General features: G+C 42.4%; 2 protein-coding genes and 1 pseudogene across 13 annotated transcripts in view; all 3 read right to left on the bottom strand.

Annotated features, from left to right (window-relative positions):
- NEK3 (NIMA related kinase 3) overlaps positions 1-1,598 on the bottom strand; it is a 35,162-nt gene extending 33,564 nt beyond the window's left edge. For 3 of the 12 annotated variants that reach the window (XM_070048904.2, XM_008273882.5, XM_070048903.2), the window contains exon 1: positions 1,386-1,516. The gene's annotated coding sequence lies outside the window, so the exon portion shown is untranslated. Of the gene's footprint in view, positions 1-1,263 lie in introns of all 12 variants that reach the window. The other 9 variants (XM_070048905.2, XM_008273883.5, XM_070048901.2 and 6 more) reach the window with 7 other exon arrangements.
- Positions 1,382-6,375, bottom strand: LOC100345631 (testis-expressed protein 10-like; annotated as a pseudogene).
- An 820-nt stretch (positions 6,376-7,195) lies between these two features.
- Positions 7,196-26,602, bottom strand: CKAP2 (cytoskeleton associated protein 2). The gene is made up of 9 exons (XM_002720757.6): positions 26,354-26,602; positions 25,449-25,533; positions 24,070-24,148; positions 23,094-23,959; positions 22,469-22,673; positions 19,441-19,611; positions 16,838-16,907; positions 9,794-10,049; positions 7,196-8,662 (listed from the first exon to the last, which is right to left on the bottom strand). The coding sequence occupies exons 1-9, from the start codon at positions 26,421-26,423 to the stop codon at positions 8,407-8,409; spliced, it is 2,058 nt and encodes a 685-aa protein (XP_002720803.4). The 5' UTR covers positions 26,424-26,602; the 3' UTR covers positions 7,196-8,406.
- Between the last annotated feature and the right edge of the window lie 32 nt (positions 26,603-26,634).

Here is a 26,634-nt window from a genome sequence, read left to right on the forward strand (position 1 = left end):
AAGTGGCAACAATTGACACATTTTTGCTACAGATTTCTGGAGGACAGGAAGGGAGGAAGAGGCACGATGGACTCCCAGATTTCTGGCATAAACTGGATGAATGGTGACGATATTCCTAGAGAGAAAAAGGCACAATCAGTGGTGGTGTGTCTAGCTTTTTCTTTGATTTTTCTGGTGGTAGGAGCATGGCAGAGGTGTGGCAGAATATGGGAGAAAGGAAAAATCCACTCCATTTTAGACAGGCTGAGCTAGAGGAGCCTGCAACTGGAATGAGATGTGAAACACACTGACTTCAGACTGCCCAATACATATGAGAGTGTGTGCAAAATGTAAAATGAGATGTAAGATTCCCAGCGCCTTAATAAATGGCAGATATCTTCATTAAGACCTTACAAAGGGGATGCATATTTTTTCATTAAAAGAACTTTACTTTTACAAAAGCTCATGGTGTTTTTTTTTAATCCCATAAAGAGAATGACCAGTAAAGCAAAAATCACAGCCCAAAACCTACAATATTGTGAGGTGTAAAATTTACAGTTTATATTTCTGTTTAGTCACAACATTATCAGGAAAATCTAGAAATCATTTCTACATCGAATCAGATGCATTGTCATCCAAAACAATTCTTTCCCAGAACAGTTAGGTGTCTGGATGTGTTTGGGCGCATGAAGGAAAAACCACCCTGCACCGGAATTCTAACTGGCCAGGGCCACCGCGGCTGCTGCTACACAAGGGGGCGACTTTTCCCGTGTCTCTTTTCTTTGTTCCCTCGGGGCCTCTATTCCATGCAATGGAGAGTACCTGCTAAGCCAGAGCTACGAGATTTTTCTTAGCTGAAAGCCACGTTTCACCCTTTGTGCCCACATTTCCCAGCCACTGTTACAACCTTAAAAATCCTTACAAGCCCTGCATATGCTCTGAGGTCAAAGTATAGGGTCCGTTCACATGCCTTTTACTACTTAAAAAAAAAAAAAAAAAAAAAAAAGTGTGGCAAACGCTTAGAGGCGGGATCACCCGTGAGCCACAGGTTAACTGGGCGACGAATCATTCTTCTCACCCGCGACAAAAATCTTTCCTCCTACAAAAGCGACTAGGCCCTGCCGGACCCCTGGCCCTGGCTGAGCCACCTGGCCCCACCTGCGCTGCACCTGCGCCACGCCCCAGCCGCCTCAGGGAGGGGGCGCGCGCCGAGGGGGCTGGGGCCGGGGCCAGGGTTGGGGCGCTGCAGGGGGCGATCAGCTCCTGCCTTCCGCTCTCCCTCACCCGGCGTGGGCGCCGCCCTGTCCTCCAGGTCCCACGCCGAGGCACTCCCGGCCCTCCGGCCGCCCGCTGCGCTCCTTCCCACAGACACCGCGCCCCGGGGCGAAGACGCCTCACTCGCTCACCCGCTTCCCTGGCGACCCGCGCCAGCTCCAAGCGCCTGCGACTGGCGCGCTTCCGCTGGGCGGGCCGGCTGGTCGTCTCTCGGGTTGTCGGTCAAGGAAGTCGCCTGAGTCTGGCGGGAGGCGCTGTCCTCGGAGTAGCCGGGCCTGGCACGTTTTAAAGCTGTGGCTACACGTTGCTCTGAAACAATGGTAATCATATCGAAGGAAAACGTCTACCGGTACAATGCGCCCTGTGTCGAGTCTGAGCGAGCAGTCCATATAGCTGTTTAATGGACACAGTACTCAGTGCTAGCACTTAACCAGTTCTGTGACCCTGGGCAAGTGTGGAAAGCCAAATAATACTCTCCCCTCTATCCCACCGCCCTCCCAAACTTCTCCCTTCAACTGCCTGCAACCTGTGCATTGGTTCTTCTGTATGGCAAAAGGGAATTAGATTGCAGATGGAAGTAAGGTTGGTAATTGTCTGACTTTTAAATAGGGAGCTGGGGCCAGCATCTACTAAGTGGCCATGTAGGACTCCTGCCTCCCATATTTCCAATTCCAGCTCACTGCTAGTGTAGACGCTGGGAGGCAGCAGATGATGGCCCAAGTACTTGGGTCTATGCCACCATGGGAAACCTGGATTCCAACAGTTCCGGGCATTTGAGGAGAGAACCAGCAGATGCAAGACCTACCTCCTGTAAGTAAATTAAAAAAAAAAAAAAATAGGGGGTTGATCTTGGGTTAGCCAAGAGGGCCCAATGTAATCCCAAGTGTCCTTTCAAGTGGAAGGGGGAGCAAGAGAGGAGGCCAGAGTCACAGAGGGATTTGAAGATGGAGGAAGGGGCCAGGAACCAGGGAATGCAGGTGGCCTCAAGAAGCTGGAAAAGGGACCCACATTGCCCCCTAGAGCTCCCAGGAGAAAGTAGCTCTGTTGACGCTGTCATTTTAACCCCATGAGAGCTCTTACAGATTCGCCCTCCACAACTGTAAGCACTTGACTTGTGATAAGGTATTACAGCTGCTGTAGGAAGCTGGCACAGCAAGTAACCAAGCTGTGTGAAAATGTAGTATTTACTTCAAAGGCTGATCCAGAACCTGTCTGGTATACTCTGATATATCAATTACTCCACAGTTGAGTGATAGCCCTAAGGACCCTGGAGTATACTGTTACAAATGGCTAACATTTGCAACACCTGCAGAGTGCTCTTTGTACTCAACTTTGAGACTGTTTTCAATGCAAAACAAACAGCAAGAAGTACTGCACATGCCTGTATGCAGAACACTGCTACAGCGGACACTGCTATGGACTAACGCTCCTCAGGAGTGAGCTGCTTGCACAGACCTAGCCATTCTCTGTTAGTGACAGCATCAGCGGAGAAGGTGATAAGAGGGCCTGACTGTTCTCTTTCCCACTTAGTGCTGATGGTCACGAGAGAGACTCCTTCCCTTGTTCCACTGTGTACTAGTCTGCTCCAGCTGCTGAAGCAGCTTCCCACAGACTGGGTGTGAGGAACAGAAATGCATTGTGTGGTGGGTCCAGAGGCTTGAAGTTCAGGATCAAGGTGTTGGCAGTCTTGGATCCCTCTAAGGATTTGGAAGAAAAGGTCTCTTCCAGGCCTCTCTGCTTTCCTTGAAGATGGCTGTCTTCTAACTGGGTCTCTTCACATCTTCCTTCTGTGGGTGCCCTCTCTGGGTCTAAATTCCTCTTTTTATTTTTTTTTTCTTTAAAGTTCAGCTTTAATGACAAACATCTATTACATCAGCCTCTCCTCAAAATAAGTTAGATGTGAGTACCCAATTTCCCACAGGAGGTACCACAGCTCCTCTTCAGTACCCTGCATTCAAGGCGCGGGGCCCGTGGGTATTGCCCCATGATGTACACATGGAAGCAATAACGTAAGTCGCTGACGTACATGGCTCCTGCACACTGCTACTCTTCAAGGCTGGGATATTCTTGATGATCTGCTGCACCAAGATAGCATTGGTCAACACGTGGGTCTGAGGGGAGCGTGCTGAAGCGGCAGGTGGAGCAGCTGGCCCACCACAGGCAGCTCCTCAGCCCCAACCCTGTTCACCCACAGGCTCTGCATCAACCTGAGGACTCGAGGAGAAGAGCCAAGGCAGAGACGCGGGCCCCCAGAGCTTGTCCCTCTTCCTTAGATGCTCTGCTTCCCCTTTCTCTAGAGAAGACTGTAGCAACAAGAAGCCAGAAATGGCAGTAGAGTCTCACTCTACACAAGTATGCTCCAGGAGCCTACAGATAACACCAGAAACACAGTCGGCCACGCTGTCAGGAATTACAGTCAAACCAACCTAGTGCCTAGCTTACTGGCACTTTGCAGGATGTCAAAGCTCTGACCTGGGACAGGGATAACCAATAAGCTGTGACAAACTGCCTCTGTCACATCCCAGTGGTATAAAAATTGACCCAAATCCATAAGGTAGAGCAGCACAGGGGAAAGCTGGGTCTGGGTGACATGAGGAACTCCTCCAGGCCCTGAAGCCAACTCAACTCCTCTTTCAAAAATCCTGCAAGTGTGGAAAAGAAGAAGCTGACATTGTTCACACCATTAATCAATCAGTCATTAACTTCCATCCAGAAAATGATGATCTCATGTGCAGTATCCCGATAAGCATAGCAACCAAGCTTGAACTGAGAAAGCAGATCAGCAGGCAGACTGGGTGGAAAATGTACAAGCTGAACCAAATGTTGCTGAGGCTCTGCAGGGAGAACCACCACAGTGCCTTCCTATGGATCACAGTAGCTTGTAAACTTTTTAGAAATTCTTTATTTTCTCCTGCTGCAGCAGTATGAATGATATCTATAAGCTGTGTAGAAAGCTCAGGGTTTCTGCATGGGAGACCAGGAGGAAGCACCTGGCTCCTGGCTTCGGATCGGCACAGCGTGCCAGCCGTAGCATGCTGTCAGTAGCAGCCATTTGGGGGGTGAACCAATGGAAAAAGGAAGACCTTTCTCTCTCTCTATCTCTCTCTAACTCTGCCTGTCAAAACAAAAACAAAAACAAAACAAAACAAAAAAAAAACCACCTTAGGGTTTCAGGAGCCAAGATGAGCAAGCTGCAATGGTAAACCAGCCAGCCAACATGAAAACACTGTACTACGGTATCTGAATCTTGTAAGACCGTAGTTCTTCCTTCTGATAGATTTTACTGAAAAACTTCAGCAATGAAGTTTGAACTGGAAGGATAAGGCCCCTCTGCTGATAAAAGGTATACACTGCCTTAATCAGAGTCTCAGTAGCCTCTCTGCTGTGTTGTATCTACACTAACCTCCACGACACTCCAAGCAATCTGTTCAGTTGCTTACTATTCAGCCTAGAGTCATCTTCAGGGGTCTCTGTCACAAATCTTCTGATCATATATATATATATATATATTTTTTTTGACAGGCAGAGTGGACAGTGAGAGAGAGAGAGACAGTGAGAAAGGTCTTCCTTTGCCGTTGGTTCACCCTCCAATGGCCGCCGCGGCCGGCACACCGTGCTGATCCGATGGCAGGAGCCAGGTACTTCTCCTGGTCTCCCATGGGGTGCAGGGCCCAAGTACTTGGGCCATCCTCCACTGTACTCCCTGGCCACAGCAGAGAGCTGGCCTGGAAGAGGGGCAACCGGGACAGAATCCGGCGCCCCAACCGGGATTAGAACCTGGTGTGCCGGCGCCGCAAGGCGGAGGATTAGCCTAGTGAGCCACGGCGCCGGCCTTCTGATCATTTCTATCCAACTGGAACCTTTCTGCAAAGTTGAGGCGTTTGCCAAGGAGACCATGATATCAGACAGTGTTAAATTCAGTAAGAGATGATCTATGTTATTGGAGAAAATCGTGCAATGCTTGATGCTTTTCTTTCCTTCTTTTTTTTTTCTCTTTTGACAGGCAGAGTGGACAGTGAGAGAGAGAGACAGGAGACAAAAAGTCTTCCTTTTGCCGTTGGTTCACCCTCCAATAGCCGCTGCGGCCTGCGCGCTGCAGCCGGCGCACCGTGCTGATCTGAAGCCAGGAGCCAGGTGCTTCTCCTGGTCTCCCATGGGGTGCAGGGCCCAAGCAATTGGGCCATCCTCCACTGCCTTCCCAGGCCACAGCAGAGAGTTGGACTGGAAGAGGAGCAACCAGGACAGAATCTGGCACCCCAAATAAGGCAATTCTTTCGAAGCCATGATTCCAATTTATGAGTTTCATCATGTTCTTTAGACAGTTTCCACAAAAGGGAAATAATATTAAGGACTTGCTGCATAACTTGTAGAGGCTCTCATTCTATACCATTTCCAACAGAGGCAGCTGGCTGCAGAGGCACAGCTTCAATCCAGCATTCAATTAGTCATGGAATTACTATCTCAATAAATCCTTTCAAGTTTTCAGTAGATGATAGGCCTTCATCCATAACTGTGAACTGACATTTGGCTGTGAAGCCCCGTTTTCATAAACCTGGATGTGCTGCTGGTCATTGGCATGTTCCTTCCAATAAAATGATAAAAATGGAGTTGCTAGTGGCATGGGGATTTTCTTTTTGTTCTTGAAGCCCTTTACTTTCTCTCAACCTCCTGGATCTATCTGCCAAGGCCAAAGGAAAAAATGGAGAAATTTGTTCAGCTTGTATTTTGGGGGCCAGGGATTGAAGTTGAACTGCTGCTAACCATACATTAGCATCTTTATCTGTAAACACAGCAGTCACTTCACTTAGTAGGTTTGAAAGGTGTGCATCAATTATAAACGTGTACTGAGACAACAGGTCGTTAAGTCCAAGAAGAGCACTTTGCTTAATTCCAGCACTGCAGTGATGCAAATCCTTGAAGTTTCCTATTGTTTGTTAGAAGTGTTCCATCCTCTTTGAGTTGCTCAGGCAGATGTATAGTTTTCATTTTGAAGTTTTAAACAGTAGTGTTTTCTAACTTGGGCTTCTTGGAGACCCAGGGAAACAGCGCACAAGCAATAGCGCACTGGCCAACAGTGTGCACTGGCAGCCTCAGACTCTTGCTCCCGCAGAGTGTTTTCATATCGCCTAGTCCTCACGCAGCCGTGTCTCCTAAATTCCTTTTTTATAGGGGCAGTAGTTATATCTGAATAGGGGATGACCCTACTGTAGCATGACCTCATCTTAATTACATCTGCAATGATCCTATTCTAAATAAGGTCTCAATCTGAGGTCCTGTGGGTTAGGACTCCAGCATATCCTTGAGGGGATAATCAGCAAGAATAGCCTGTGAGGGTAGTGACAGCGACTCTGGCCCCTTGGCCACCCAGTCAGGGGAGCTTCTGAACTGGGTAATAACCAGGGATAATAAGAAGCTATTATTATAGATAACATATTCAGGTTAGTAAAAATGGGTATTGTTTTGAGTTAATGTATGCAAAATGCTTAGCATAGGACTAGATACACATTAACTCATTTAATCCTCAAAACAACCCTAAAGATTTTTTTTTAAGATTTATTTTATGTATTTTAAAGACAGAGAGAGGTCTTCCATCTGCTGGTTCACTCCCCAAATGGCTATAACAGCCAGAGCTGGGCTGATCCAAAGCCAGGAGCCAAGAGCTTCTTCTGGGATTCCCATGTGGGTGAAGGGGCACAAGGACTTGGACCGTCTTCCACTGCTTTTCCAGGCCACAGCAGAGAGCTGGATTGAAGTGGAGCAGCCAGGACTCGAACCGGCACCCATATGGGATCCTAGCATTGTAGAGAGTGGCTTTAGCCACTACACCACAGCGCTGGCCCCAAAGAGATAATTTAAATTCATTTACTGTAGTTAATTGAATGTAGATTCATTTATGCATCTCATAAAATATTGGTTAAAATAAATGTCATTGAAACACCACTATACAGATATTTTTATTGTATACATATCAGGTACGCAGTTAAAAAAGAATAAAACTTCTACTCTCTAGAACATAAGAACACAATAAATAGAACAGAGATATTATACAAATGTAATGAACATACATAAGATGTAAGTATATGATCTTTAACCACATTCATACTACATACATAGTTTTTAAACTAATCTTTTACAATTCACTTATCTGAAATTTGTTACAAAAGCATGCATGAAATGAAAATATTAGTTCTGGGACTTACAAAACAGCTTTCTTGGTAGATTTATATATGGGGAGAAAATGCTTTACTATATATAAATTTTATTTTGCTGGAGTCATGACAGAAGTAAAGTTGTTATAGAGGAGAAAGCAAGTATAAATATTTGGTTATTTTAGAAATGATACCTCAACAAGATTGACATTTATTAAATATTATATATTCCCTTTCCTAATTCAATTCTAATAGTTTATAAACTATCAAATGAAGCTATGGAAGTTAATGTTTTAGGTAGTCAAGTTATAAAAGGAACTCATTTTAAAGTTTCAAATATCTACAAAATGTGGCTTCTTTTCTTTCTTACACAAAGAACCCTCTTTTAGGAATAGGCTATTTATCCTTTTTGGTGACCTCAGTTATAATTTAAAGAAAGAGGCCAAGAGACCAGAGACACAGGCTATCACTGATGAAGTGACAGTGAAGAACCACAAGCTGTCCAAGCTGTCCAAGAGACACAGCAGGGCACAACAGTGTGGGTAACAGGAATCTGGTGGAAAAGCAAGCCAAACCTCGTTTTATACTTGAAGGGAGTTGGTTCTACTCAGTCATCAAAAAAAATTATCACAACTTTTTAAAATGTCAATACAAAACTAGAAACTTTATCAAGAACATTTTATTTTCTGATGATACATCTTACTGTACTTAGATTTAGTAAAGAAGCTAACATGACAAAACCTGTATATAGTCAAGGAACACAGTAAACTAGCTGTTTTAAACTATTTATTTTAAAGAAAAGTGTTGAGATTGACAAGGCAGGATTATGTTTTCATTGCATAGAAAGGCAATGCCTGTTATAAGATAAATGTTAGTAAAGGAGCTCACTGTCAGGAATACTTAGAATACTTAGGGACTTAGCCATATCCAGACCAAAAGGAAACACAAAGCCACACAAAACACAACATTCAGGAATAATAAAACCCCATTCTTCTTCAGAGCTTTATTCCTCTTCTGTTGTGTTGGTCTCGGAGAACATCGTGCAGAGTGCTACATTAGGACGGCAGACAAAAGCGTCGGCTTCACTTCCCAGCTCTGTTAACTGCTCCAGTGAAGACACACAAGGATAATGGTCTTTTAACATATCTGGCAATTTGGAAGTCTTGTCTTGAAGACGACGGGAACGTCTCACTGGTGTAAGAAACTTCAGCTCTTTATATGCAGAATTCGTTTCATCAAATTGCATCTTCTTTTTTACACTGATAACACAAAATTATTCCCAGAGTTACAAAAACTATTTTTTAAGATTTATTTATTCATTTGAAAGGCAGAGTTATTGAGAGACAGAGAGGGAAAGAGATCTTCCATCTACTGGTTCACTCCCCATTTGGCTATAACAGCCAGGGCTGGACCAGTCCAAAGCCAGCAGCCAGGAGCTTCCTCTGGGTCTCCCTGGGATCCAAGCACTTGGGCCATCTTCTGCTGCTTTTCCCAGGCCATTAGCAGGGGGCAGGATCAGAAGTGGAGCAGCAGGGACATGAACTGGCACTCACATGGAGTGCCAGAGCAGCTTTAACCATCATATCACTATGCTGGGCCCCAAAGTTAATATTTTTATTTTGTACGTCTATGCTATTTATCATTCTATAACTTATATGTTACAGTCCTGTGATTCCTTGTCTTGTAGAAAGGTACAGTTAACGGTAAACCTCCTTGAAGAGAGGAACTTACTCCTTCCATCATTTGTTAGAACTTGTATACAATATGGCCGGTGCTATGGCTCACTTGGCTAATCCTCCACCTGCGGTGCCGGCACCCAGGGTTCTAGTCCCAGTTGGGGCGCCGGTTCTGTCCCCGTTGCTCCTCTTCTAGTCCAGCTCTCTGCTGTGGCCCAGGAAGGCAGTGGAGGATGGCCCAAGTGCTTGGGCCCTGCACCCGCATGGGAGACCAGGAGGAAGCGCCTAGCTCTTGGCTTCGGATCAGCGCAGCACACCGACCATAGTGGCCATTGGAAGGTGAACCAAAGGAAAAGGAAGACCTGTCTCTCTCTCTCTCTCACCATCTAACTATGCCTGTCCAAAAACAACAACAACAAAACCAAAACCAACCAAACAAACAAACTTGTATACAGTAGATACTTGACTGGTTAATTCCTAATATACAGAGATTTCATAAAATGACATAGAAGTTTTCTTTTCCAAAACAGCAATATTTAGAAAAAAGCAAAGCAGAGTATTTAAAAGGTGAAATGGTCCAAAGACATTTAATTTGATTAAAAGGTTTTCAATATTAATAAATGATAGTTCCAATCTGGAGCTACCTTAGAAATACCATATTTATTATCCCTAAGCATGAAAATAAATCACAGCCGTTATATTTTAAAAGTTTACCTTTGCAAGTATGGTGTAGTGGATACATTATATTTAATTATGCAGCTTGCTCTGGTTTCAGTATTGGGGGTTTTAACATCATTGGTTGAATCTTTTGTTTTATCATCTTGTTCTTTTTCACAATCTTGAAACACCACATTTCTATGATGTTTATTTTCTATTTCCTGTTTTACTGGTTCTAGATTAAGATCTTTATCTTCAGTGTTCCCTTCTTGGATTTGTTCCTTGGTTGCATAAGCCTCTTCAGTATTTCCTCCTATGGAAAACACATTTACTTATTTAGTGTAAGTTTTTGGCCAAATTTTAGGAACAAAATCAGAAGACATTAAAAGTTATTCTTAGTTGGTCCATATTTTCAAAATTAAAGAATGAAACCCAACTGCCATTTCTTAACCATCAATTCTCCTAAGTAAACACTGCCATCAGAATGGGCATTTAGCCCAGCAGTTCACATGTCCACATCTCATACTGGAGTGCATGAGTTCAAGTCCTGGCTGTGCCCCTGATTCCAGCTATGCCTCTACCTTTCAATAAGTAAAGTAAAATAAATAGATATTTGAAAAAAGAAAACAATTATAAAATGAGATAAGCACTATAAATGAAAAAAGAACCAAGGATTATTATAACCTGTAAAAAGGAATAACTCATTTTGCTTGTGGTACACAGAGATGGCAAGTGTAAGCTTCACAAATAGCATTTATCCTGAGTCTTGAAAAATGAGTACTGGACAAGACCAAGAAAGAAATCTTAGTATGACACATAAAATAAAATGATCTATTTTTTAAAAGGATTTATTTACCTATTTGAAAGTCAGAGTTACACAGAGAGAAGAAGCAGAGAGAGAGAGAGACAGAGAGAGAAAGAGAGAGAGAGAGGCCTTCCATCTGATGGTTCACTACCCAAAAGGCCGCAACAGCCAGATCTGTGCCGACCCGAAGCCAGGAGCTGGGAGCCAGGAGCTTCCTCTGGGTCTCCCACATGGGCACAGGAGCACAAGGACTTGGGCCACCCTCCACTGCTTTCCCAGGCCAGAGGAGAGAGCTGGATTGGAAGTGGAGCAGCAGGGTCTCGAACTGGTGCCCATATGGGATGCTGGTGCTTCAGGCCAGGGCGTTAACCCGCTGCGCCACTGCTAGCCGGCCCTAAAATGTTCTATTAACATTAAGGGCCAGTGCTGTGGTATAGTGGGCATGGCTGCCACCTGCAGTGCTGGCATCCCATATGGGCACCGGTTCTAGTCCCAGCTACTCCACTTCCAATCCAGCTCTTTGCTGTGGCTTGGTAAAGCAGTGGAGGGTGGCCCAATTCCTTGGGCCCCTGCACCCACATGGGAGACCCAGAGGAAGTTCCTGTCTTCTGATCCGCAAAGCTCTGGCTGTTGCGGCCATCTGGGGAGTGAACAAGGGAATGGAAGACCGCGTTCTCTCTCTGCCTCTGCCTCTCTGTAATTCTGCCTTTCAAATAAATAAACTTAATCTTTAAAATAAATAAAAACATTAAAGAGCTTATGTGTTTAGAATGTAGGGTAATGAGAAAAGTGGCAGTATGGGGAGGAGGTGAGGAGCTGACAAGTAGGCAGGCGCACAACTGTAATGAACTTTATATGCAAGAAATTTGATAAAAATTTCATTGGAGAGAAAGATATATTTGGCTGATGTGAAGGATTGTCTGGAAAGGCATGGAATGATCTATAATGGTAAGAAGGCAAAGCTGTTGTAAATAGAAAGGTCAGGAAAGGAAGGAAGGGTCCATTTGAGAAATATTTCTGAGTCAGGATTTCATGAACAAATAAAATGATGTCTATGTATAGATGAGTGTGCATGTTCCTTCAAAAATTTCTTAGGCGTCACTTTTGCCAGAAGAGATTCTTTTTCCCCCCTTCTGGAGAAAGGAAGCAGTATGAGAAGACAAAGAGTTCAAAATAAAACACATTAGATTTAAATACTTTTGAGACATCCTGATAAATCCATTAAGCTAAAAAGGTCTCTGAATTTCATTTTAAGGAAAACTATTAGAGAGTTTTACTAAGAGATGTTTAATTTCTTGATAAATGACTATGGCTTTTTTTAGTGAGTTAAAGACCAAGGTTTCAAAAAAAGGGAACAGGGAATCAGTAATTCAACAAACAATTTAAGCATCTAATATATGTCAGGCATTGCATTAGTATTCGGGATACAACGGTCAGGAAGATTCCATACTGTTCTTGTCCATCAAGCTTACTGTTTAAAAGGTAAGACAAACAATTAAACAAGTAACCAAGTGCACTAAATATTGCATAGGGGAAAAAACAGGGAGTACAAATCAGGTATATTTAACCTAGGTTGTAGGAGGAAGAAAAGGTGTATTAATGTAGGTTAATTAAAGAAGTGATGTTTGAGTTAAGGTCTAAAGGATAAGTGAGAATTAGGTAAAGAAAAAGCAGATTTTTTTAATAGATTTATTTGAAATGTAGAGTTAGAAAGAGGCAGAAGCAAAGAGAGAAATCTCCCATCTGCTACTTCACTCCCCAAATGGCTACAATGGCCAGAGCTGGGTCAATCCAGAGCCAGGAGCTTCTTCCGGGTCTTCCACATGGGTGCAGGGGCTCAAGGATTTGAGCCATCTTCCACTGCTTTCCCAGACTATAGCAGAGAGCCAGGTGGGAAGTGGAGCAGCTGGGACTTGATCTGGTACCCAATGGATGCTGACACTGCAGGCAGAGGCTTTCTTTACGTGCTATGCCACAGCATTGGCCCCAGTTTTTTTTTTTTTTTTTTTTTTTTTTTAAGATTTATTAATTTATTTGAGAGGAAGAGCTAGAGACAGAGAGGGAGAGACAGAAGGAGAGGTGTTTCATCTACTGGTTCACTCCCCAAATGGCAGCAACAGCCGGAGCTGAGCTGATCAGAAGCCAGGAGCCAGGAGCTTCTTCTTGGTCTTCCACGTGGGTACAGGGATCCAAGCAGTTCCACTGCTTTCCCAGGATATTAGCAGGGAGCTGGATTGGAAGTGGAGCAGTCAGAACTCAAACCAGAGCCCATATGGGATGCCAGCGCAGCAAGTGGTGGCTTAACCTATGATGCGACAGTGCTGGCCCCAAGGAAGATTTGCATGAAAAGACCAGGAAGCAAAGATAGTATGATCCCTCCTGGGAAATGAAGACAATAAAAGACACAAGAAGGAAACAGAAGGTTTGGGGCAGAGGAAGAGTGACAAGAGAAGATGCTGGAGTCAGAAATTCGAGCAACTGAGTGACAGGACAGGACTTTGGCAGCGTTGGGAATGGCTTAGGATGGAGCAAGAGTAGAGAGAGGAAACAAAGGAGACAGCTATTGTGGCCCAGCTGAGCTACAGGAGATCTTACCACACTAATGAGAGGAAGCATGGAGAGAAGTAGATGGGTTTTAAAAAGATATTTAATCCCTATGCTTGGGAAGCAGGAGTAGGGAGATAGGAAGGGTAAGGGAGTCACAAGCATCCCAAGATTCTGGTTTGGACAACTGGATATCACTACTCATTTAGATCAAGAACCAAAAGAAGGTTCAGATTTAGGGAAAATTATGTGTTGGGGCAGCCACATAGTGGCATTGCTGGGTTAAGCCACCACCTGTGATGTTGGCATCCTGTATTGGACCTCTGGGTCAAGTCCAGGCTGCTCTGCCACAGATCCAGATTCCTGCTAGTGTTTCTGGGAAAGCAGTGGAAGACTGCTCCAGTGTTTAGGATCCTGCAATCTAGATTAGGATGGTGTTCCAGGCTCCTGGTTTCAGTGTGGAACAGTGCCTGTCACTGTGGCCATTTGAGGAATGAAACAGCAGATGGAAGATCTCTCTCTGGCACTCTTAGCCCTCTATATGGCTCTTTCAAATAAATAAATAAATAGGTTTATTTATTTATTTGAAAGGCAGAGTTACACAGAGAGGAGAGGCAGAGAGAAAGAAAGACGGAGAGAGACAGAGAGGTCTTCCATCTGATGGTTCACTCCCCAGCTGGCCGCAATGGCCAGAGGTGTGCTGATCTGAAGCCAGGAGCTTTCTCCTGGTCTCACACGCAGGTGCAGGGACCAAGGCCTTGGGCCATATTCTACTGCTTTCCAAGGCCATAGCAGAGAGCTGGATGGGGAGTGGAGCAGCTGGGTTTCGAACTGGCGCCCACATGGGATGCTGACGCTTCAGGCCAGGGTGTTAACCCACTGTGCCACAGTGCCGGCCCTATTATTACTTGTTTTATATTTCCCACTTATGTTCTCTACTGTTTATAAATAATTTTGATTTGCAAAATGGATCATATATTCAGATCTTGTAGTGATGTATTTCAGAAAGCCAAGAGTTTATGGATAGCTTTTTTTTTTTTCCCATCCAAAGACATTCTACTGTTAGAGAACACCAGTAACTGAATCAGATTTAAGTACTGGCTTTACCTTTTTACATTACCTTTGGAGCTAGTGAGAATTATGAGGAAAACTTTTTTATAAGGCTTTTACTTCCACTTGCTTTTTAAGCAAGCAAGACACAATTGGGTTAAATCTTTCTCTTCCTTTTGTGGTATACCAAGTAGTCTTTCCAGAGTTTCCTTACTTCCCTATTTCTTCTCAAGCTATTAAACATCCCTAGTAAGATCAGGTCATACATCCTGTGTTTCCATGGATCCTATTAACAGTTGCCTTAATATGAAATATTCCCCACTGAATTAAGCATACTGCCAAACAGAATGGTCTCCTAGAACATATTACTAGGTTAATATGGCATTAACATATTAACTCCACCAAGCAGTTGTGGGTTTTGTTTTTTTTGGGTATTTCACATAACCAAATATTTATAATACAATTTATAATTAAGCATGACCTTTGTTGTTGTTGTTATTATTATTATTTTGACAGGCAGAGTGGACAGTGAGAGAGAGAGACAGAGGTCTTCCTTTTACCGTTGGTTCACCCTCCAATGGCCGCTGCGGCTGGTGCACTGTGCGGATCCAAAGCCAGGAGCCAGGTGCTTCTCCTGGTCTCCCATGCGGGTGCAGGGCCCAAGGACTTGGGTCATCCTCCTCTGCACTCCCTGGCCACAGCAGAGAGCTGGCCTGGAAGAGGGGCAACCGGGACAGAATCCGGCGCCCGACCGGGACTAGAACCCGGTGTGCTAGCACCGCAAGGCAGAGGATTAGCCTAGTGAGCCGTGGCGCTGGCCAACCTTTGTTATTATTTATTTTAATCCTGAATCTAGAGTTCTACATTTTAAATTCATTTCATGTACTAAAAATAATGGTATTGTATCTGCTCTGGGAAGCAATCTGGCAGCTTACATCAGAAACCTTAAAAATTTTAAAACCAGGGCCAAGGGCCAGTGCTGTGGTGCAGCAGGTTAATGCCCTGGCTGAAGCGCTGGCATCCCATATGGGCGCCAGCCAGTTCAAGTCTCGGCTGCTCCACTTCTGATCCAGCTCTCTGCTATGGCCTGGGAAAGCAGTGAAAGATGGCCCAAGTCCTTAGGTCCTGCACTTGCGTGGGAGACCTGGAAAAAGCTTCTGGCTGTGGATTGGCACAGCTCCGGCCGTTGTGGCCAACTGGTGAGTGAACCATCGGAAGGAAGAGCTCGCTCGCTCACTCGCTCTCTCTGCCTCTCCTCTGTGTAACTCTGACTTTCAAATAAATAAATAAATCTTTAAAAGTCAAAAACCAGGGCCAGCACTGTGGCATACTCGGTAAAGGTGCCACCAGCAGTGCCGACATCCCATATGAGCACCAGTTCGAGTCTTGGCTGTTCCACTTCTGATTCAGCTCCCTGCTAATGTGCCTGGGAAAGCAGCGGAAGACGGCCAAAGTTCTTGGGTCCCTGCACACATGTGGGAGACCTGGAGAAAGCTTCAGAGTCCTGGCTTCTGATTGGCCCAGCTCCAGCCATCTGGGGAGTGAACCAGCAGTTGGATGATCTCTCTCGCTCTGACTTTGCCTCTCTGTAACTCTGCCTTTCAAATATACAAATAAATCTTTTAAAAAAAAGTTTAAACCATTTTAACATCAATCAAAAGAAAATAAACAGATACAGGGAGGCAATAAATAATACATACTCAAACATTTGCTGATTGTGATATGTAGCAAAAAAAAAATCCAAAAACCAAAACCAAAACTATAAGCAGTGTTTCTAAACAGGAAAACAAATTAGCTTACATTTCCGTACAGTGATTTCTCTAAGTTAATGAATGTAAATGGCTGAAGTTTTGTAAACTTACTATTTGTCATACACTATGATATTTGCTTTATATACATTATTTCATTCAGTATCCTCAACAATCACCATCTTATAGTGCCTAAGGTAAGCAAAACCTATACTTGAATCTAAAAAATGTTTATATTCTATGTCTGACAGCTAATGAATCTCTTTCATATCTCTACCTATTATATCCAAACAAGGAATTCTTGAATGAGCTTTTCTAGAGCACAAAATAGATGACAGAATTTAATAGGTGAAGTCTTTAGAGATCACCCAATTAAAATGCCTCATTTAAAAAATATTATTTTTGAAATTTTTATTTGAAAGGCTGAGACAGAGAGATATTTTTTATCTGCCAGTTCATTTTCCAAATGCCCACAACAGCCTAGGCTGGGTCAGTCCAAAGCCAGGAGCCTGGAACCCAATCCAGGCTTCCCATGTGGGTGGCAGAGACTTAAGTACTTGGGCCACCACCTGCTGCCTCCTAGGGTGCTGCATTACAGGAAGTTGGAATCAGAAGAGGGGCTGTGACCCAAATCACAACACTCTGATGTGGGATATACACATCCCAAGCGACATCTTAACTGTGGCTCCAAATGCCTACCTCAAAACCTCAAACTATCTGGTATTTGTAGAAAATTAAGGCCTAAAGAGGTAAAGTAACTTCCATGGATAATCAATGACAATTTGGATTTTGAACCAGAACTCCTAATTAAAAATTCCTTATAATACTTAAATCCACTTTATCTGAGAGGTAGGTCAACAGAAACAGCTTTCAAAATAAGTTAAAAGAAAAAATGAATTCTGCAAATAAATTTAATAAAATCAGTTTGCTTGAAGGAAATCAAATAAAACTTACCAAAATTAACTTTTTCTTGACTCTTCATTGTTAGAATATCTACAATTGTGTGTCGCATCTCTTCAATAGGCTTAATTTTTTTAAATAAAGAAAGCAAATCCATATTAGATTTATATTCTCAGATATTAATTAGATGATTCAAGTTGAAAATGGTAAGGCCAGTGATCAAAATTTCACTTTTAAAATACGACAGTATTTGTTTTATTTATAAGATTTGTTTATTTATAAGATTTCTTTCTTTATTTCAAAGGCAGAGTGACAGAGAGCGAGAGAGCTTCCATCTGCCGTTTCACTCCCTAAATGGCCACAATGGCCGAAGCCAGGAGCCCAGAAGTCCCTTCAGATCTCCCACATGGATGGCAGGAGCCCAAGTACTTGGACCATCCTACCTTTGCAGACACATCAGCAGAGAGCTGGATTGGAAGCAGGGCAGCCAGGACCTACACCAGCACTCTGAATGGGATGGCGGCATTGCAGGGGGCAGTTTAACCTGCTGTGCAACAATGCCAGCCCTGAGACAATGGTTCTTTAATCATGCTTCTCAAAACACTTAGTAGTTACTAAGATTTAAAAATGACCATTTTTTCCAAATTATAGGTAACAATGAACTTAGAGGATAGAATTTCATCAACTTAAAATTTTCCCTATTTTTCTGAAGCCTTTGATAACTATTGCTGCTTTCCTGATATAAACAAAATTAATGAAGATGGTAAATTAATAGTATCAGTATATATGAAAGGGCTGAGTATTAAATTTAATAGCTCCTTTTCTCCTATATTTAAGTTCAGTATTATATTTTGTTTCACATGTTATTAAATGCATCTCTGAATAGCTTAAGGTTGATCAGCCCAATATATTTCATTTATTCAAAACTTTATTAAATGTGCACTATTTGCATGTAGCATAGTACTTACCATGTTCCTTTGAGATATCATGCCTGCTAACATAATACATTCAAGGTAAGTGAGCAGTCCTGGATTACCAAGTGTTCCTGAATTCCCATTCTGCTTTCAAATTTTTTGACTAATTTTGATTCCTGTTTTCTAATTCTGCTCTGGTATAACATCTTTCTGTTTACATTACTGCATTCCACACACAACAGTGGCTCTAGTTTTACACCCTAACTACACTGCTTTAATCTGCCTTAAAAGAAATGTCTATTCTGGTTTACAGTAGTAGGGGTCTAATACTCCCTTTCTTTTTTTTTTTTCTTGGCAGGCAGAGTGGACAGTGAGAGAGAGAGACAGAGAGAAAGGTCTTCTTTTTCCGTTGGTTCACCCCACAGTGGCCACTGCGGCCGGTGCGCTGCGGCTGGCGCACTGCGCTGATCCGAAGCCAGGAGCCAGGTGCTTCTTCTGGTCTCCCATGCGGGTGCAGGGCCCAAGTACTTGGGCCATCCTCCACTGCACTCCCGGGCCACAGCAGAGAGCTGGACTGGAAGAGGAGCAACTGGGAGAGAATCCGGCGCCCCAACTGGGACTAGAACTTGGTGTGCTGGCGCTGCAGGCGTTGGATTAGCCTATTGAGCTGCGGTGCCGGCCCTAATTAGGGTTCTGTCAAATACAATTACTCTTCAAGAATGTAATAATCAATAAGAGAATATCTATCCAATATTTGATTTTTGATTCAGGTGAAAAGTTGATTTTAGCATTTATGGATTTTGCTGAGAATCAACCTTTCTTAGAGAAAAGCCAAAAAAACTGAAATTTTAAAAAAATTAGTTATGTAAACAGTCTGAAAAATATATTTTTAGATACTTGGTGAAAAGGAATTATGTCTTTGTACATTTAGCTATAAAAACAAAAAATCTTCAACCAAAGAAAAACTCTTGAGAAATGATTCAGTCTTTACACAGGGTTTCTTGTATCAATAGTTTAGAAAATGTGAGAAATATGGTGGTAATAATGTTAGAGAAACTAGTTTGTCATTTTCTATACATGAGCAGGACGACTTCATGTGGTGCATAAACATAAGTACATTGAAATATGCTCCTAGAGGCAGAGTTCTTTCACAAAGCCATCAGAGCTTGATTATATTTTAAAAGTTGATTTAGTTATATTTGCTTTATATTTAATTAAGAAAATTTTAATGTTAAAAATCAGTTTCACAGTAAATGTCCCAAATAGCAAATGTACACAATGACACGTTGTGCTAAAACATTTCTCACAAAAAGTTTCATTAAATTCACATTTCAGCCTGTCTGAAAGTATGCATACACTAAGGCAGAGGTGGGGAATGCCTATCATGCAGTCATTTGGCCTGGTCCTGCCAAGGCAAACACAGGCAGGACTTGAAATTCAATACATCTATAGCAGGCTAATGATAATTTTGTATGGCCTATGAATGAATGATGTTTTAATTATTCAAATGGCCCCTGGCAGAAAAAAAAAATTCTCCACCCCTGATTATCCCTAGTACATGACGAAAAGTTTTAGAAGGCTTTGAAACTGCTTCTATAATGCAATCCTTTAGTGTCTGAACATTTATTACTATTATACTATTTATACATAAAACCAGTTTTATTAAGTAACACTATCTTGTGTCCCAAAATAATTCTGTATCTTTTTCACTGTAATAATATATATAAATAAATTTTAACTCACCTGAGCCCCTGCCAGAATGGCCTTCTCATAGATTGCAATAATATTTTCAATAGGACTTGTGATTGGTTCAATACGTGCAAGGCAAATCCAATATTTAACAAGTTTTGTGGCATCTGGAATATTTTTAATCAGGTCATTCAGTGTGATCAGTATTTCTTCTTTTGGGCACCCCTAAAACAGCAAGAAATAAAGTGTGTGATTTTTTTTTTACCCTACAAACTACAAACAAATAATAATTATGCTTACTAAAATAAAAATCATCCTAACTCCAAACTTATTGTGAATGATTAACAAAAAGAATATCATCAGCAATAAATATAAGGCAAAAGAAATGAAATACTAGTTGAGAAATAGTCTTCAAAAAGTTCATAGAAAATGTATATTATGAAAAAGTTATGTATGAATTTCAAATTTTTTCTGCATCAAAATAAACTTATCTTTTAATTCTATATTTCCACGAACACTTAAAAATGCTTTTATTTATTTTCATTTATCTTTGAGACACAGAGAGATATCTTCCATTTGCCGGTTTACTCCACAAATGCCTGCAACAGCCAGGACTGCACCAGGCTCAGGTAGGAGCCTGAAAGTCAAGTTGGGTCTCCCATGTGGGTGGCAGGCACTCAAGTATATGGGCCATTCTCTGCTGCTATCCCAGGCCCATTAGAAGGAAGATGGATTGGAAGTAGGACAAACAGGACTCGAACCAGTCACTCAGATTTGGGATGTGTGGCATTCCAAGTAGTAACTCAACTACTGTACCAAACACCTGCAATCAACAGGGACATTTTTAGAGTACCCTTGTTCTAGTAAATGAAGTCTAACATTTTACTTGGTCTTGATGTTTATCCTCTTGTATATAGTGTGGTTCCATGTTAATACCTTATTTAGAATTTTCTTTTGAAAGATTGTATTTATTTAAAAGGTAGAGTAACAGAGAGAAGAGACAGCAAGAGACCTTCCATCTGCTGGTTCACTCCCCACTTGGATGCAAGGACTGGGGTTGGACCAGGCTGAAGCCAGGGGCCTATAGTTCCATCAGGATTAACGCCAGTGTCACAGGTGGCAGCTTAACCTGCTGTGCCACAATGCTAGCCCCCTTTATTTAGAATTTTTGCATCTATCAAATGTTTGAGAATAGCCTGAGGATTTTTTTCCATATTTGTTGTCTTTTTTTTTTTTAAGATTTATTTATTTATTTGAAAGGCAGAGTTACAAAGAGGGAGAGGCAGAGACAGAGAAAAGAAATCTTCCATCCATTGGTTCACTTTCCAAAAGGCCACAATAGCTGGGGTTGGGCCAGGCTGAAGCCAGGAGCCAGGAGCTTCATCCAGGTCTCCCACATGGGTGCAGGAGCCCAAACACTTGGGCCATCTTTCACTGCTCTCCCACGTGCATTAGAAAGGAGCTGGAACAGAAGTAGAGCAGTCGGGACTCGAACCAGCACCCACATGGGATGCTGGTGCTATAGGCGGCAGGTTTACCTGACATGCCACAGTACTGGTCCCTCCATATTTATATGTCTTTGTTGGGTTTTGATATTATGGCCAAAATGAATTTGTAGTGGTTTATGTAAGAGTTATATTTAGTTAAACAGCAGGGCAGAAAAATTCCATAGTATCAAAACAAAAAACCTTAATGCAGCAAAATAATAACAGGATCAGTGTTTTCCTGACTATAATTTTCACGGGTCCTCAAAAGGTTTAAAGATATTCATCTATGGGGCCAGCACTGTGGCATAGTGGGTAAAGCTGCCCCCTGCAGTGCCAGGATTCCCATATCAGCGCCAGTTTGAGTCCCAGCTGCTCCACTTCTGATCCAGCTCTCTGCTACGGTCTGGGAAAACAGTAGAAGATGGCCCAAGTCCCTGGGCCCTGCAACCATGTGGGAGACCTGGAAGAAGCTCCTGGCTCCTGGCTTCAGATCGGTGCAGCTCCGAGCGTTGCAACCATCTGTGGAGTGAACCAGTGGATGGATGACCTTTCTCTCTGTCTCTCCTCCTCTCTCTGTGTTTTAAAATCATATCCTATATTCAGTTTCATTATAGATCTCAGACACTAACGGTTCACAAAAACAAGATTAAACAGTAGCCAATAAATAAAGAAAATATTCTGGGGCTGATTATTATCACTCCAGAAGATTTTGGTTCAAATAGTAAAATTTTACAATAAATTCAAGACCAGGATGATATTGGTTTAGAGATGAATGGGGTTTTGTTTGAGAATTATTTTCATTAATCTAAATTTAATCTGTGATAATGGGTTATATAATTATTATTATTTTAAAAGATTTTATTTGATTACTTGAAAGTCAGAGTTACAGAGAAGCAGAGGCAGAGGCAAACAGAGAAGTCTACCATCCACTGGTTCATTTCCCAGATGACCGCAAAGATCGTTGCTGCGCCGTTCCAAAGCCAGGAGCCTCCTCTGGTCTCCCATGCAAGTGCAGGGGCCCAAGGACTTGGGCCATCTTGTACTGCTTTCTCAGGCCATAGCAGAGAGCTGGATTGGAAGTGGGGCAGCTGGGACTCGAACCAGCACCCATATAGGATGCCAGCACTGCAAGCAGTGGCTTTACCCGCTATGCCACAGTGCTGGCCCCAGTGATTATTATTAATAGTACTCGTGTTGCTAGCTTTTGGTAAAATACATAATGAGTGTAAAAAAATTTTAAGTATGTTGAATAAAGATAAGAAACAGAAATATCAGAAGTGAAAGTAAATTATCTACCCCGTCCACTGAATACTAACATCTTGCAAATTTGGAACTCAAGTAAAAACCCAATTATCCCTTTGACCTATTTATGTAAACTCAATGCAAAACTCAGTCAATGAAAGACTAACAATCTCACAATTAATGAACAAGGCAGTATATCTTAAAATTAATTAATTAACTGTGCAAACAACTTGACAAGATTAAATCAACAGCAACTCACTGACATTACTTGGTTAAAAAGACTGACAATCTAATTAATAAGTAATCTTCAAACTTTAAAATGCTTTACAAATGTTGTATAAAATAAACATTACCTCAGTAATCAGGTTCAGGCATTCAGAAATTGTCTTGTTTACTTTTTCAGTAAATAGCCTTTGCTCATCTTCTTCTGCCATGGTAGTCCAGAAGGACCCAACCGGTTTTCCAGCTTGTCCCTCAGGCTCAGGTTGTTGAACTACTGGGTTAGAAGGTCTTTTCAATACTCTTCCTTTGCCAGCTTTCCACTCACTCAGACGAGCTCTACAGTTAGAAGCAGCAGGTAAGTATTACTTTGATATTTATGATAGAATTCTGCCAAATGGAGCAAGTTTCAAAGTATTTCAGGTCTTTAAGTAGTTCTACACTAGTGACACACAGCTAATTCACAGTTTAAACATACTGACCACATCAAGAGCAACTGTATGCTCAAAGATCCCAAGTTCATTTTTAAAAGAAGAAGTTATAAAGTGTCTCCCAGTAATTATGCACTTAGGTTACAGAAGGCAAACTAATAAAACACATTTAAACACAATCTCTATTGGATCATATTGTTCCATGACATGTGACATCACACACCTGACAGGACACATGAAAAATTCTGGTACATTCAATAAAATTATAAGCCAAATCCAAAAGTGATATTCTATTGAAAATTAAAGTAAGAAAATTACAACTACTTACTTTCTCTGTTCTGCAGTTTCTTTGGGTTGACCTGACCGACTACTAACAGTTGCCGTTGCTATAGTAGGTCTTTGCTGGTCAACGGGTTTTGACTTTTCTACCAATTTGGCATTAGAAGATGAAGTAGGCTTGGCTACCATTTCAGATGCTATGCCTCTGGACAGTGCCTTGTTTCTTTTTATGTCCTGAGAAGAAGCAGTTTTGACACTAGATAAAGCTGGTTTTGATTGTAATAACTCTTTTTCCCGAGGCCCTTTCCGGATGGTAACGTTGGCCGAGGTTCTATTGATGCTTTGCTTCCCCGTGTTTTGGGTATTATCATGGTGACTTCTAATAGGAGGTCTCACAAGTTGTGTATTCTGAGATGTAGTGCTCACAGATTTAGTCGCAGCTGTCATATTTGAGGGTTGCTCACTTTTCACTGTTTCACTGCTAGTGTTTATAGGCTGAGGCTTTGTGGCTTTAGAGACAGTAGTTGCAAGTTTCGTTGTTGTTGTCAAACTTGCATCTTTGACTTGTAGAGGTTTTCTGAAAGAATTAATCTTAGATTGTACAATTTGACCACGGTAAGCTCCAAGCACAGGTTTTTTGGGCATGTTAGCATCTTGCTTTGGCTTTTCTGCAGTCACTGGTTTCTTTTTATTGTTGTTTTTAAGGTGAAATGCTTGGCTTAATGTCATATGTTGACTTTGGGGATCATCTTTAATTGATAACAACTGCATAGCTTGATTATCATCACCAAAATTCTTTGCATCAATTGCTGTGGTTGAGTTGTTTAATTCATTAGACAGTTTTAAAGGAACACAATTTTTGTCCACCATTGTATTTTTGTTCCCTGTAGGTCTATTGAGATTTTCTTTATCAGCCTAAAAGAGTTATTTAAGACAAAACGGTAGTTTAGGACTCATTTCTTTCAGAAAGAGTTTCTGAAGGGGAAAAAACAAAGATATTTATGAGTTCTATGTTCATCTCTTACCATTTTTGTTTCAAGATTCAGAGCTTTTGTTCCTTTTTGGACCTGGTCCTCAGATGTCATCACTGTCTGTTTGCCACAACTTAAAAAAAAAAAAAAAAGAAATCAATCCTCTATCAAGGAGGTTTCCTTTTTGGGAAGAAGGATGGGGAGATATTAATAATTAACCAACTTCAAAATTTTAGATTTTAAGTTGAGGCAAGAACTGAGATGAGATTTTTCCTAAGAAAAAGTTTTATTACAGTGCAGTAGCAAACAAGACAACTGAGGAATTTTCCTGAAAGTCTTAATATCTTCCCTACCATAGAGTATGTAAACACGTAACAATCTTATTCCAAATCATTCTTCTCTAGTGTCCAAACAAGTCTTCAGAAAAAACCTTTATCAAGCAACACCTCCTTGGGTTAGTTTTAGTACTAACAGATTTATTAAATTGGGAAAAATATTTTTTTAAATAATCTTCCCAAAGGAAATCCAGAATTTACCAAACACAAGCCAGGATATATTAAAAACTGGAGTTTCTAGTTGGCACTGCTTTTAGGCCATTTCTCCATAGCAATGTTTTCTCTAATTAACCTAATCTGCCTTTTACAAGTATAGACTGACCAGTAAAGGCTGTGACAATCTTTTAGGTGATTCTAATGATTTTATCTAACATGAAACAAGAGGAGAAAAAAGTCAGACCTGTCATTGACTCTAAAACAGATCTAGAGTCTAGAGATTACATTAAAATGTGAAAAAATTATAAGTTTAGAATTGACAAGATTTGATATCTGCAACAGTTAATAATTATGGTTTTGCCACCTTTCACATCTGTTTGTTCAATCAGCTTAGAGAAGTGGCAAAGCTCTGACATAGCCAGGACTACACATTTTGAATGGTGGCTTTAGTAATAATTGCAGGCCTAGATTACAGCCCAGGTTCTTATCAGGCAAAAAACCTGGAAACGATGCTGTCATGGAGTTAACTGTAGAAAGTAAGGGAACCTTTTGTCTTTCCACTTCCATATACTTTCATAAGCTTTGTTTTTGCTATAACCATGTAAAATTCTAAAAATGTAAATAAGATAATATCAAGAGTTTTCTATGTTGAGATTAAAGCAATCTTCAAATCTCTACATTTTTACATTTTGGAAACCTCTGCCCCGCCACATACACACACCTTTGTTTCTGCTTAAGAATGTGAATCAATTTAGATAGAAAAACTCAGTAATCTAATGGTACACCATCCAATAATGTACCACGAGCCACATGTAGATCCTGAGGTACTTGAAATGTGGCTAGTCTACACTGAGATGTGCTGAAAGTGCAAAATAGCACCAGATTTGAAAACTTTGTACCAAAAAAGAATGTAAAAATAAACTGGAATAAATTGGACCTCACCTGGATAATGTCTGATTTTCCTGTTTGTATGAAAAAAATGTTTTTCTTCTTAACAGATGTTCCTTGAATTTCTGTCTTCTTTGTTCTAAATAATAAAATATAAGAGCTATAAGTCAACATTAATTAAAACAGCAAATATTGCTAAGTGGAGATTTTATTTCGAAAACTGCTGTACTTGAGATCACATTTTCCATTTCCAGAAAAGCGCCCAATTCAGCACTGCCTTTGGGAAATAATTCCATTAATAAGCGAATGTGATCATGAAAGGCCCCACAAGCACTGTGCAGGAGAATCATGTTCTCTACTGTGTGCCAAATCACTGTCTACGCTGCTGAAAGCCATGCCTCAGGGAACCGATCTGTAGACTAGGCGAGACACTAGACTCCCAAGTTCTAACTCGCCAGAACTGGTTCAGCTGGGAATTACTGTTTTCTCATCTGTAGAACAAAGAAATAACAGTAGTCATATTTGTTGAGACCCATTTAACCCCAGGGTTCCCAGAATAAGGAGGCGAGGAACTGAATCCAAACATCAGAGCAGGCAAGACCACCACGCCAGAGCCACTCACGACCCGGCTCGGGGAGGGCTCGGCGCAGGCGCAGTGGGGCTGTGCGCCAGCCCCGCCCCGCCCCGGCCCCGCCCCCCGCGGCCCGGGACCCCCAAGCCACCCAGGCCTGCGCACTCGCTCCGTCGCTAAACGGATTCCTCGTGTCTACCGGTCCGCAGCCGGCAGCCACCGCACAAAAGGCTCTCAACCCGCACACTATCGCCACAGAGCCAACAGCCACCGGTTCGAGTGCTCACACCGTCGGCGGGAGGCCCGGTGGCCCTGACCGCCGGCCCCCACGCCCGCCCGCGCCCCTCCGGCCGGCTGGCGCCGCTCCCGCCATCTCGGCCAGCCTCACCTCTGAACGCGGACTGGGCCCTCTGACTCGGGGGCAGCTGCAGGTCCCGGGGAACTGCCGGCGTGCTCATAGCAGCCCGTGGTCGGAGGATGCGCGTCTGCTCGGAGCGGCTCAGACTCCCTCAGGCCGCGGCCGCCGGACACTGCGCGCCGCGCCCCCTGCGCTAGCCTTTGACAGCGCGGGCGCCGCCTCCGCCCATTGGTGCCGGCGTGAATTGAATGGGCCAATAGGCGCAGAGAGGCGGGGCCTGCGCTGCGGGTGTCGGGAGCGTGCCCGGGCGT

This window comes from Oryctolagus cuniculus, chromosome 9 (assembly GCF_051225735.1).
Source record: "Oryctolagus cuniculus isolate XC-2025 breed Fujian yellow rabbit chromosome 9, ASM5122573v1, whole genome shotgun sequence".
Classification (NCBI taxonomy): Eukaryota; Metazoa; Chordata; class Mammalia; order Lagomorpha; family Leporidae; genus Oryctolagus; species Oryctolagus cuniculus.